Source organism: Hemitrygon akajei, chromosome 9 (assembly GCF_048418815.1).
Source record: "Hemitrygon akajei chromosome 9, sHemAka1.3, whole genome shotgun sequence".
In the NCBI taxonomy this organism is placed as follows: Eukaryota; Metazoa; Chordata; class Chondrichthyes; order Myliobatiformes; family Dasyatidae; genus Hemitrygon; species Hemitrygon akajei.
In genome coordinates, this window is record NC_133132.1 from 26,644,746 (window position 1) to 26,659,174 (window position 14,429).

At 43.1% G+C, this 14,429-nt stretch overlaps 1 protein-coding gene across 1 annotated transcript in view; it reads right to left on the reverse strand.

Moving 5' to 3' along the window:
* Positions 1-250: 250 nt before the first annotated feature.
* The window catches only part of LOC140732950 (phospholipase A2, minor isoenzyme-like), a 35,407-nt gene continuing 21,228 nt past the window's right edge, over positions 251-14,429 (reverse strand). Inside the window, exons 3-4 of the mRNA XM_073055682.1 lie at positions 12,141-12,265; positions 251-423 (exon numbers count right to left, since the gene is read on the reverse strand). Coding sequence (XP_072911783.1) covers positions 305-423; positions 12,141-12,265 — 244 coding nt within the window. The 3' untranslated portion in view covers positions 251-304. The remainder of the gene's footprint in view (positions 424-12,140; positions 12,266-14,429) is intronic.

Genomic DNA, 14,429 nt, shown 5'->3' on the forward strand with positions numbered 1-14,429 from the left:
AGAGACATTGATCATTCATTGCAAAAACTAAACACTGGAGACTATGGGATTAGTAGTACTGTACAAATGAGGAATAATGGTTGAAATGTTAAGGAATCTAAAATGTACACTGTGGATTGCTATCTTCTAAAACATTAATCAGTTGCATGCACTAATCACTTATGTTTTGACCAACTAAATTTAGATTCCAATGGAATGCCTTCTCTGTTCATGTTTAGATTTGAATCATTTAGTAATCGATGCACAAAGAAACAGAAAAAAAAGTTTTATTAATTTTTGTTCAATTTTTAACTCTGCCCAGCTGTCAGCAGTACTTCTTCTTATCCAGATCTTTATACTCAGGGTTGTAAGGGGCCTTGGAGAAGCAGATGGCTGCTGTGCGGTCACAGTTACAAATAGCAGCCTCACAGGGATCATTCTTACCTGGAAAAGATAAAAATGGTGGTTACAGTTCAGCTTTGTATTTATGTTACCTCATCAATTTATCAAGAAAAGGTCAGATTCTTCAACTGAACAATCTAAAGTACCTGCCTATTCCTGAAAATTATGGCTGGAGAAATGTCTTTACAGGTGCAGGGTATGTTATATCATGGCACCATTTATCTGTCAGTCAGTTTGTTAATTACCAAGTTATTCCATCAGTTACAACTGGGCTTAATGTGTCCTCAGCCAACTGCACACCTTCCAAAGTTTCAAAGGTTCATTTATTATCAAAGTATACAACTCTGAAATTCTTCTTCTCTAGATAGCCACAAAACCAAGAAAGAATGAAACCATGGTCATCAACCCCAAATCCCTCCTCCCTGCACAAAAAAATGAACAAAAATGGAACAGGCACATGACAAAGGGTCTCGCCCGAAATGTTGATTGCTCCTTTCAACGGATGCTGCCCAACCTGCTGAGTTCATCCAGCTTGTTTGTACATGTTGACATCAACCTCCAAATTCCCACCCTCACACACAAAAAAATGAGAAAGATCAGGCGTAAAACAGAATAGAAAAAAAACATAGGACTGAAAAAGTCCACAGTCCAAGTCTACATACCAAACACAAAAAACCTGGGCAGCATTCTCCCTCTCAGTAGCAGAACAATCTCTCCAGCAATAAAAAGACAGTCTCCCCTCTCCCGAACAGAGAGATTCCCCGGTGATAAAAAGATAGCTGGTGTTTCAATCTCCCTTGCCGCTTTAATCAGCAGACGGCAAATGGGGTCAAACATCAGCCTTCTCGCCATGAGGTTCCCGCATGATGAAATAGAAATATAAAAGAAGTGAAATACATGGTTTTATATCTATCCAGAAGATATCGACCAAAGGAGCATTGTACGCAGGTGCCATCTTGACCAGAAGTGTCAAAGGGATGTAGTGCGAAAAGGTAGATTTAAATAGCTGACAGTTAAAGTTTAAAGTAAAGTACATATATGTCACCATAAACAACCCTTAGATACATTTTCTCATAAATCCATAATAGAGTAACAACCATAGTAGAATCAACAAAAGACCACACCAACTTGGGTGCTCAACCAGCATGTAAAAGTCAAACTGTACAAATACAGAAAAAAATGATAATACTAATAAATGAATAAGCAGTATCAAGAACATGAGATTAAAAGCCCTTGAAAGTGAGTGCATAGCTTGTGGGAACATTTCAGTGATGGGGCAAGAGAAGTTGAGTGAAGTTATCCCTTCTGGTTCAGGAGCCTGATGCTTGAGGGGTAATAACTGTTCCTGAACCTGCTGATGTGAGATCCAAGGCTCCTGTACCTTCTCCCCAATGGCAGCAGCATAGGAGAGGGCCCTGTAACAATGCTTCGCATGGATGTGCTTAATGATGGGAGGGTTTTACCTATAATAGACTAGTCCATATCCACTACTTTTTGTAGGATTTTCTATGGCATTATTGTTTCTGTAGCAGGCTGTGATGGAGCCAGTCAATATATTCTCCACTACACATCTATAGAAGTTTGTCAGAGTTTTGGATGTCATGTCGAATCTTCACAAACTCCTACAGAAGTAGAGCAGCTGCTGTGCTTCCTTCATAATTGCACCTACATGCTGGGCTCAGGACAGGTCCTCTGAAATAAAAACACCTGGGAATTTGAAGTTGCTGACCTTCTCCACCTCTGATCCTCCAATGAGCGCTGGTTCGTGGACCTCTGGTTTCCTCCTCCTGAAGTCAATAATCAGCTCCTTGGTGTTCCTGACATTGAGTACAAGGTTGTTGCTGTGGCTCCACTCATCCAGGTTTTCAATCTCCCTCTTAAATGTCATCACCTTTGATTCAGCCTATGTCAGCAAGCTCGAATGTGGCATCGGAGATGTGCTTAGCCACACAGTCATAAGTATAAAGTGAATAGAGCAGGGGGCTAATCACACAGCCTTGTGATGCACCTCTGCAAATGAAGATAGTGAAGGAGATACTGTGGCCAATTAGGAGTTAAACAGAGATAAACTGCCACTTAAATTCACTTCCACTAACGCTTACTGTTAATTATACAACCTCTTGTCAACTAACTTACCACAGACTCCAGATCTCATCAGTAACTCTCACACACATATCAGGCTCTTTTACAAACAAGCTTTCCAACAGAACCACAGGGAAAATTGCCAATCATGGAGTGATAATTAAATGCCCTCTCCACTAGCTCTTGAAGAGACTATTTCAGATATGTTGCAAATACAAAGATGACGAATTGGAATCAAATACAGTAATGTCAAACTGACTCACCTTTTTGTTCACTGGGTCAGTGTGGCCTTATGTGTCAGAGGTTCGTCATGAAGCATTACGTCACTGACTGAAGGGAGCTAATTAGCCCTTGTGTCCCTATGGGTGTTTGAAAGTACATCCCATGTCATAGCTGTGTAATCCTGCATTTTTTTAACCTTTGGAGTGCCTATCTGATCATATTTTGGAATTACTATCAAACTTACTGCTATTACCCTCAGTAAATTTCAGATCGTAACTACGCTGTGCATTCAATGTTTCTTCTCATAAACTTTTCAGTTTGGTTATATCTGTCAAAGACTTTATTTTAAAGAATCTGATTAAGTCATCAAACTTTGATTGGTTTGATGATTTATTCAATTTTCTGACTTTTTTTATATTACTCAAGACAAAAACACCTGATTTTAAAACAAGTGTCTGAATGAGACAAGTTCCATTTGGATTAAATGCTGTTATTAAATGTGGTGACACATGTGGGCTGCCCCCAGCACACCCTCAGGTGCCTGGGTTGTTAATGTAAACAATCCATTTCTCTGAATGTTTTGAGATTCATGTGATAAATAAATTTGAATTTGTTGCTTATACTTTCAAAGTTGCAATTGTGTCACTTTATTCCATATATTACTTCACAGAGATAAGGAACTTACATTTTGCAAATGGACTAATATTCATATTAGGTGTCAAATGGAATATAACAGAGATGGAAGAAATTTAAAGGTGATGTACTTTAATCCAAAACTCCTACCCTTAAACTTACATAAGTGCCCATTACATAGGTTTGGTTGTCTTTGGTATACTAGGGGACTAGATTAAAGGTTATGATGTAGGTTAAACAATGGCTAATATTTATAGAAATATTTCATATTCTGAACGAATATAGAGCATTCAAAAGTAAGAAATCCACTGGAAATGTAATCCATAAATGACATTTCATAACTAAACAGGTTAATCCATAAAGAGGTTAAAGATGAAATTTTTTTAAAAACTAATGTTTTAAGGAACAGTAGTAAAGCTGAATATTGTGAAAGTTTTAAAAACCCAAACAGGATGACTCAAAATAAAAAGAAATTGAGAAAGGAAATATGGGAAGTAAGGAATAAGACAAAAGAGCGTCCACATCTAGCCAAAGAACAGCAAAATCCATGGGGGGTGGGGGGGGAGATCTGAGGCAGAAAGGATTATAACAAAAACTGTGGAAATGGACAAGCTCCTAAACAAATATTTTGAATCTATCTTCAAAGCAGATAAAATGCCCCAGAACTACTGGGGATCGAATTGTGAAAAGTAAGGTGCTGGAGAGGTCAATGATGTGTATTGCCAATAACTTCCTAGCTAGAGGCTAAATAGATCACAGATGCATTCAGATAGGAATTAGTAGTAGTAGTACCAGTACTGAGCAATTTAAGTTGCAACGAGTCTGCTTGTGGTGGCTGCAAAGGTCTAGGAGCAGGCTAAGTGAGCAGGTACCTGGTGGAGTATATGGGAAAGTGTGAGTTCAGTCACTTTCTTAAGAAACATAGAACATTAGTACATTTTAAAATGATAAACAGTTCAATGTTTGTATCAGAAGGGTTTGTTTGTTCTTATTGGTACACCACAGAAATTTAACCAGTAGTTTCCAGTAAGAGTACTGAATCCTTGCTCAATTGTACCCAAGGAAAGGTATAATTGTCTTGGAAACTGCAGTATAGATGCATCAGACCAGTTCCTAGGATGAGAGGGTTATACAGTCAGGAGAAATGGAATAGATTAATTCTGTACCTTCTGGAGTTTAGAGCTGAATAAAAGGGGAATTCTGGTAGTGTTGTGGAAAAGTGCATCATGAAGCTGTGCACATTTCAAAGTTCAAAGTAAAATATATTATCAGAGTACATACATGTCCCCACATACAACCCTGGGATTCGTTTTCCTGCGGGCATACTTAGCAAATCTATAAAACAGTGAACGTAAACAGGATCAATGGACAACAAACTGTGCAAGTGCAAATATAAATAAACAGCAATAAACAACGCATATTAAATAACAAGATAAAGAGTCCTTAAAGTGAGACCATCAGTTGTGGGAACACCAGAAGTAGAATGAGTGTAGTTTTCCCCTTTTGTTTGATGGTTGAGGGGTAGTGGCTGCTCTTGAACCTAGTCCTGAGGCTCTTGTACCTTGTACCTGACGGCATCAGCGAGAAGAGAGCATGGCCTGGGTGGTGATGATGAACGCTGCTTTTCTACAGCAACATCTCAAGTAGATGTGCTCAATGGTTGGGAGGGCTTTACCCGTGATGTACTGGGCTGAATCCACTACATTTTGTAGGATTTTCTGCTCAGACACTGGTGTTCCCATATCAGGCTGTAATGCAGCCAGTCAGAACACTTTGCACCACACATCTATAGAAGTTTTCCAAGCTTTTTGATGACATGCCAAATCTCCGGAGACTCCTGAGGAAAAAAAGGTGCTGTCGTGCTTACTTCACAATTATACTTAAATGTTGAGTCCAGAACAGGTCCTCTGAGATAGTGACACCCAGGAATTTTAAGTTACTGACCCTCTCCAATTCTTATCCTCCAATGAGGACTAGTTCAAGAACCTCTGGTTTCCCTCTCCTTTAGTATATTATCAGTTCCTTGGTCTTATTAACATTGAGTGAGAGGTTGTTGTTTTTACACAACTCAGTCAAATTTTCAAACTCCCTCCTGTGTGCTGATTCATCACTACCTTTGATATGGCCTACAACAGTGGTGCCATCAGCAAACTTGTATATGGTGTTGGAGCTGTGTTTAACCACACAGTCATAAGTGTAAAGCAAATAGAGCAGGGGGTAAGCACACAGTCTGTGGTGCTCCTGTGCTGATGGAGATTGTGAAGAAAATGTTTTCTCCAATCCAAACTGACTGGGGTCTACAAGTGAGGAAACCCAGGATCCAATTGCACAAGTGGGTATTGAGGCCCAGGTCTTGGAGTTTACTGATCAGTGTTGAGGGGATGATGGTGTTAAATGATGAGAAGCAGTTGATAAAGAGCATCCTGATGTATGCATCTTTAGTATCCAGATGTTCCAAGATTGTATGAAAAGCCAATGAGATGGCATCCGCTGTAGACCTGTTGCTTCAGTAGGCAAATTGGAGCAGATGCCACTCAGACAGGAGCTGATAAGCTTCAACACCAGCCTCTCTAAACACTTCATCACTGTGGATGTAAATGCCACTGAGCGATAGTCATTTAGACAGGTTACTATGCTCTTCTTGGTCACTGGTATGATTGAAGCCCACTTGAAGCAGGTGGGTGCCACACACTGCCAGCAAGAGAAGGTTGAAGGTATCTGTGAACACACCAGCCAGTTGGTCAGCACAGGTCTTCAGTACTTGGCCTGGTACTCCATCCGGAGTGGGTGCTTTCCTTGGATTCACTCACTTGAAGAGAGCCCACTCGTCATCTTCAGATACAGAGACCAAAGGATCATCAGGAGACATGGGGGTGTTTGATGGGTCCTCTCTGTTCTGGTGGTCAGAACGACATTAGAAGGCATTCAGCTCAACTGGAAGTGAAACTCTGCTGTCCCCGTGTCGCTAGATTTAACTTTGTAGAAGGTTATGGCATTCAAACCCTGTCTCAGCTGTCGAGACAGACAGACAGACATACTTTATTAATCCTGAGAGAAATTGGGTTTCATTACAGCTGCACCAACCAAGAATAGTGAAGAAATATAGCAATATAAAACCATAAATAATTAAATAATTAGTTAATCATGCCAAGTGGAAATAAGTCCGGGACCAGCCTATTGGCACGGGGTGTCTGACACTCCGAGGGAGGAGTTGTAAAGTTTGATGGCCACAGGTAGGAATGACTTCCTATGACACTCAGTGTTACATCTTGGTGGAATAAGTCTCTGGCTGAATGTACTCCTGTGCCCAACCAGTACATTATGGAGTGGATGGGAGTCATTGTCCAAGATGGCATGCAACTTGGACAGCATCCTCTTTTCAGACACCACCGTCAAAGAGTCCAGTTCCACCCCCACAACATCACTGGCCTTACGAATAAGTTTGTTGATTCTGTTGGTGTCTGCTACCCTCAGCCTGCTGCCCCAGCACACAACAGCAAACATGATAGCACTGGCCACCACAGCCTCGTAGAACATCCTCAGCATTGTCCAGCAGATGTTAAAGGACCTCAGTCTCCTCAGGAAATAGAGACAGCTCTGACCCTTCTTGTAGACAGCCTCAGTGTTCTTTGACCTGTCCAGTTTATTGTCCATTCGTATCCCCAGGTATTTGTAATCCTCCACCATGTCCACACTGACCCCTTGGATGGAAACAGGGGTCACCGGTGCCTTAGCCCTCCTCAGGTCCACCACCAGCTCCTTAGTCTTTTTCACATTAAGCTGCAGATGATTCTGCTCGCACCATGTGACAAAGTTTCCCACCGTAGCCCTGTACTCAGCCACATCTCCCTTGTTGATGCATCCAACTATGGCAGAGTCATCAGAAACCTTCTGAAGATGGCAAGACTCTGTGTTGTAGTTGAAGTCCAAGGTGTAGATGGTGAAGAGAAAGGGAGACAGGACAGTCCCCTGTGGAGCCCCAGTGCTGCTGACCACTCTGTCTGACACACAGTGTTGCAAGCGCACGTACTGTGGTCTGCCAGTCAGGTAATCAATAATCCATGACACCAGGGAAGCATCCACCTGCATCACTGTCAGCTTCTCACCTAGCAGAGCAGGGTGGATGGTGTTGAACGCACTGGAGAAGTCAAAAAACATGAACCTCAAAGTGCTCGCCGGCTTGTCCAGGTGGGTGTAGACACGGTTCAGCAGGTAGACGATGGCATCCTCAACTCCTAGTCGGGGCTGATTGGCGAACTGGAGGGGGTCTAAGTGTGGCCTAACCATAGGCTGGAGCTGCTCTAGAACAAGTCTGTCCAGGGTCTTCATGATGTGGGAGGTCAATGCCACCGGTCTGTAGTCATTGGAGCCACTGGGGCGTGGCGTCTTCGGTACAGGAACGAGGCAGGACGTCTTCCACAGCACAGGAACCCTCTGGAGACTCAGGATCCCTCATTGATTCCAGTATAGTCCTGAATCTCCACTTCACCCTTGAGATGACTCTCCAGTGATCACACATGCACCTCTGGATTGCTACCTGTGCCACGTGCGAGTGAGGCAAGGAACAGAAAGATTATAAAGATTAATACGTGGCTGAGAGGATGGTGCAGGAGGGAGGGCTTCAAGTTTGTAGATAATTGGGCTTTGTTCCAGGGAAGGTGGGATCTGTTCGGAAGGGACGGTTTACACCTGAACTGGAGCGGTACTAACATTCTTGCAGGGAAGTTTGCTAGTGCTTCTTGGGGGAGTTTAAACTAAATTTGCAGGGGGCGGGGATCCAGAATGTGAGAGAGGATAGCGAGTGGAAGAATAAAGGACAGATGGGGACTACACGGTTCCGGAATATTAAGTGTGTAGTAGAGAAAGGTGAGGCGGAACAAGTGATAAGGAGGACACATGTACAGAGGGATGGTCTGACGGAACATGGAGTTAAATGTGTTGAAAGAATAAGTAAATTTAGGAAGGACAATAAAATTCTAGGGGCGTATAGCCCAATGGGAGTTCGGGGAGCTGGGTTAAGCACAATAGGCAGCGATTCAAACAGAGAGAGGAGAAATGGGCTAAAAATTCTATATCTGAATGCACGAAGTGTCAGAAATAAGGCGGATGAGCTTGAAGCTCAGGTGCGAATGGGTAACTATGATGTTGTTGGGATAACGGAGACATGGCTGCAGGGAGATCAGACCTGGGAAATGAATGTTCAAGGGTATACGTGCTATCGTAGGGACAGAAATGTGGGCAGAGGGGGTGGGGTGGCCCTGTTGGTGAGGAATGAGATTCAGTCCTTTGCAAGGGGGGACATAGGGTCAGGAGAAGTAGAGTCTGTGTGGATAGAATTGAGGAACAGTAAGGGCAAAAGGACCCAAATGGGTGTTGTCTACAGGCCACCAAACAGTAGTATGGATATTGGGTGCAAGTTGAATAGGGAGTTAACATTGGCATGTGGCAAAGGTAATGTCGCAGTAGTTATGGGGGATTTCAACATGCAGGTGAACTGGGAGAATCAGGTTGGTGCTGGACCACAGGATAGGGAGTTTGTAGAGTGCCTACGGGATGCATTCTTGGAACAGCTTGTACGAGAGCCGACCAGGGACAAGACTATTCTGGATTTAGTGTTATGTAATGAACAGGATTTGATAAGCGATCTTGCAGTAAAGGAGCCATTAGGAGGTAGTGATCATAATATGATAAGTTTTTATCTGCAATTTGAGAAGGATAAGGGCAGCTCGGAGGTGTCAGTGTTGCAGTTGAACAGGGGAAACTATGGAGCCATGAGGGAGGAGCTGGCCAAAGTTGACTGGACGGATATCCTAGCAGAAAAGACAGTGGAACAGCAATGACAGGTATTCTTGGGAATAATGCACAAGGTGCAAAATCAGTTCATCCCCCAGAGAAGGAAGAATTCAAAGGGGGGAAAGGGGCCACAGTGGTTGACAAAGGAAGTCAGAGATTGCATAGCATTAAAAAAAAGGAAGTATGACAGAGCTAAGGTGAGTGGGAGGACAGACGATTGGGAAGTTTTTAAGGAACAACAGAACTTAACTAAAAAGACAGTACGGGGAGAAAAAATGAGGTATGAACGCAAGCTAGCCAGAAATATAAAGGAAAATAGCAAAAGCTTTTTTAGATATGTGAAGAGAAAGAAGATAGTTAAGAACAATGTTGGGCCCTTGAAGAATGAATTGGGTGAAATTGTTATGGGAAACAGAGAAATGGCAGAAGAATTTAACGAGTACTTTAGATCTGTTTTCACTAAGGAAGACACAAGCAATCTCCCAGATGTATGGATGGGCCAAGGACATAGGGTAACAGAGGAAATGAAACAGATTGACATTAGGAAGGAAACGGTGATGAGAAGACTGATGGGACTGAAGGCTGACAAATCCCCAGGTCCAGATGGTCTGCATCCTAGGGTACTAAAGGAGGTGGCCCTGGAAATTGCGGATGCATTGGTACTCATTTTCCAATGTTCCTTAGATTCAGGATCAGTTCCTGAGGATTGGAGAATGGCTAATGTTATCCCACTTTTTAAGAAAGGAGGGAGGGAGAAAACAGAGAACTATCGACCTGTCAGCCTGACATCGGTGGTGAGGAAGATGCTAGAGTCCATTATTAAGGATGAAATAGTGGCATATCTAGATAGCAGTGATAGGATTGGACCGAGCCAGCATGGATTTACCAAGGGTAAATCATGCTTGACTAATCTGTTGGAGTTTTTCGAGGATGTAACCAGGAAGTTAGACGGGGGAGATCCAGTGGATGTAGTGTACCTCGATTTTCAGAAGGCATTTGATAAGGTCCCACATAGGAGATTGGTGGGTAAAATCAAAGCTCAGGGCATTGGGGGGAAGACATTGACATGGATAGCAAACTGGTTGGCAGATAGAAAGCAAAGGGTAGCGGTGAATGGGTGTTTCTCAGAATGGCAGGTGGTGACTAGTGGGGTGCCACAGGGCTCGGTATTGGGACCACAGATGTTTACAATTTACGTCAACGATTTGGATGAAGGCATTAAAAATAACATCAGCAAATTTGCTGATGATACTAAGCTGGGTGGCAGTGTGACATGTGATGAGGATGTTAGGAGAATTCAGGGTGACTTGGATAGGCTGGGTGAGTGGGCAGATACTTGGCAGATGACGTTTAATGTGAATAAGTGTGAGGTTATCCACTTTGGGAGTAAGAACAGGAAGGCAGATTATTATCTGAACGGTGTAGAGTTAGGTAAGGGAGAAATACAAAGAGATCTAGGAGTCCTTGTTCAGTCACTGAAGGTGAATGAGCAAGTGCAGCAGGCAGTGAAGAAGGCTAATGGAATGTTGGCCTTTATTACAAAGGGAATTGAGTACAAGAACAAGGAAATCCTCTTGCATTTGTACAGAGCCCTGGTGAGACCACACCTGGAGTATTGTGTACAGTTTTGGTCTCCAGGGTTAAGGAAGGACATCCTGGCTGTAGAGGAAGTGCAGCGTAGATTCACGAGGTTAATTCCTGGGATGTCTGGACTGTCTTACGCAAAGAGGTTAGAGAGACTGGGTTTGTACACGCTGGAATTAAGGAGATTGAGAGGGGATTGAAACATATAAAATTATTAAGGGATTGGACAAGATAGAGGCAGGAAATATGTTCCAGATGCTGGGAGAGTCCAGTACCAGAGGGCATGGTTTGAGAATAAGGGGTAGGTCATTTAGGACAGAGTTAAGGAAAAACTTCTTCTCCCAGAGAGTTGTGGGGGTGTGGAATGCACTGCCTCGGAAGGTAGTGGAGGCCAATTCTCTGGATGCTTTCAAGAAGGAGCTAGATAGGTATCTTATGGATAGGGGAATCAAGGGATATGGGGACAAGGCAGGAACTGGGTATTGATAGTAGTTGATCAGCCATGATCTCAAAATGGCGGTGCAGGCTCGAAGGGCCGAATGGTCTACTTCTGCACCTATTGTCTATTCTCTATTGTCTTGTAGCATTCTCAATCTCCAGATTTGAATGCCTCTCTTCTGGCCCTCGCTAAGTTCTGGATTCATGGTTCATCCAGGGTTTCTGATTGAGGCAAATCCTGAATAATTTTGTGAGGACACACTCATCCACAGCTGTTCATTAATAAAGTCTGTTATAACCTTGGTGTAGGCACCCAGGTCCTCAGATGAGTTCTTGAACACGACCCAGTCCACAGACTCAGGGCAATCCTGTAACCATTTCTCTGCCCCCCCGTGACCACCTCTTAGCTGTCTTGATCTCTTGCACAAGTCATAATGCTCAATAAATCAAAGACAGTGTTCTCTTGGATCCTAATTCTGCTCTGTTTACAAACTAGAGTTAGAATTTAAAGAAAATAGAAACTTTCAAGTAAAATGTCCTCAATTCCTTTGGATGAAAAATCCAAAACATGTGCTCTTGATTTCCAGCTAAGGCACTATTTTCTAAATACAGTTTTCAACACCAGAGTCTTTCCTTTAGTAGTTGTGCATTAAAAAAAACAGATAAACAACTTGGCAGTACCTAGATATAAAGTATTATCTTTGAAACTCTTCAAGGGACTGAATCCATTATGAGGCTCAGCTAATTGTGCCACCGCGCTGCCCTTGTGAAAATTTAATGTCAAAGCAGAGTATACCACACCAATTATATTGTGCATTTACAGATACTGATCAAGGATGTGTTTTTAGGAAATATTTTTTTAAAAATCATCCAAATCTTTTTTGCAATAACAAACACCCTGACCTTACTTTTCACAACACACACCCTGACCTTATTCATCAGTCCATGCACATCACTGAAAAATTGTCATGCCAATTTGTGAAGATATGACATGACTGGATACTTACTGCTGCAGGAGATCTGATTTCCAGAGCAAGAGTAGGAATAAAGTTCAATGTAAGGGCTGTCTACCAGAAAACTGCAGAGATCAACTTTTGCATTGTGATAGCATCTGTCATGATTCAGGCAACACCTGTAAAGAAAAAAGACAGAAACTGAATGGGATGAGTAACTTGATCTAAGTGTACTTGCTTCCGGTATCTTATGATGACTAAAACGAGCACTGTCGTACTTTGATGTTATCAAGGAATGAGAGGTATCTAAGGAAAGCGTCATTGCCATGTTTCATGTCCCTTCAGTAGTTTCCATACTCTGATCATCTCCAGCTTGTACTCTGATGTTCCCATAACAATGCACTGCTTGAGAAAGCCTTATGTCCAGTGGGAAAGTTCTACTTTTAATTCTATGCTAGAGTCAAGGAAAAATTGTGTTTATTTTGGGCCTTTCAAGATCTCCAGACATCAAAATGCATTTTATAATCAATGAAGATCAGGGTCTAGCAATCTCCAAACTGTTCATGGTCAAGTAAACCTGGTGTAGTAGTAATTTAGATTGAGGTATGAATATTGGCTGGTATGCCCAAGGAACAAGCTGCTCCCCACCTTTAACTCTTCCATCCATCAAAATTATTAACATGATCTCTTCTATATAGTACATCTCATTACCTGTACTCTTACATATCTAATTAGGCTAGGTGTCTAAGTTTACCTGATTATGCCCTGGGAGGTAATTTAGGATGTTTAAATCTGTTTAAGATAAATTTCTTGCTGTTGTAGTTGTTAATTTACTCAGCTATCAGCTGGTTGTGGCCATTGAAGCACTGACAGAGGTTTAAATCCCATGCAGTAACGAGGAAATATGCACCATATTCAGTTAGATACACTTGCAATTTGATAAATACAAGTGATGAGGAATCACCGAGACTGCTAATAAGAACAGAATCTCCTACCTTTACCCAGCTGATTTTATGTTCCTTGTGGTTGTTGTAGAACCTCCTTTGTTTAGTGGCAATGAGGTATGGTCAATTAATGTTGGAATTACCAGCATTGTCCAAATCATGAGAATGATTGTAAAAAGAAATTTCTTTACAGATTGGGAACAAGATGCTCAGAAAAGCTGAACGCCATGATAAAACAGAAGCTACTGACCCTCTCTGAAACTGTCCCTTTGAAATTGTGAAGGATGGAGGCTGGGAGGTGCCTGTCTAGACCACCCCCAACCCGCCATGGCCGGCACCCAACAGCCCAGGACGATCCAACTGGCCCCGGTGGAACTCCTGGATGAGCAAGGGATCCGAGATGATACTGCACAGCACCCAAGACCTCTCCTCCAGGCCGTACCCTTCTCAGATAACCAGATATTGCACATGCCGTCCACGATGAGGGAGTAGAAGGCTCAGCAGAAGCAGGCGACGAACTGTTAGCCCTGGTCCGACGCAATGTCCTGAGGGAAACCATGGAGGCAACTACATGGAGAACCAGGTCTACCATCTCAGCAGCTAACAGAAGTTCAGGGAGAGCAATGAACTGGCCACCTTGGAGACCCGGACTGCCATTGTCACGATCACTGCAGCCCTGTGGAAGGTGGCAAACCTGTGATGAAATCCATGGCATTGTTAGATCAGGGGTATCGAGGGATTAGTAGGGGCTGCAGGAGCACAGAGGGCTCTTGGTTAGAGAAATTAGACTGGCAATTGGGACAGGCAGCCAAGAACTGACATACTGTACATCTGCGATCATGGTGGGCCACCAGAACCAGCGTTGCAGAAAATCCAGAGTCCCTTGTTGGCCAGACAGGGGTGAGGAGTAAGCCAACTGGATGGCCTTAGATTGAACGCCACTAGCTCGTACTGTACATGCGGTCAGTCAGGTGTGTCGGTCCGATCAGCTCCGTGCAGTAGAGCCAGGCGGATCGAATTTCAAGGTACTAGATGATCAGGGTGAGGATCTGTGAGGATGGAATGATCAATCTCCATTACAGTTGAGTCAAACTGTCCTGACAGGGCCTCCACTTTTGTGGTTTTGGAGAAGGGTCGGTAAAAGGTGCTGAAGTTGAATTGCTCAAAGAAGGGGGCCCAATGAGAATGACATGAGTTGAGTTCACAGGACAAGATCAAGAAGGGCTCAATGTTTCAGACAATGTCTCCATTTAGACCATAAGACATAGAAGCAGAAGTGGGTCATTCAGCCCATTGAGTCTGCTCCACCAATCAATCACGGGCTGATCCAATTCTTCCAGTCATCCCCACTCCCCTGCCTTCACCCCATACCCTTCGATGCCCTGGCTAATCAAGAACC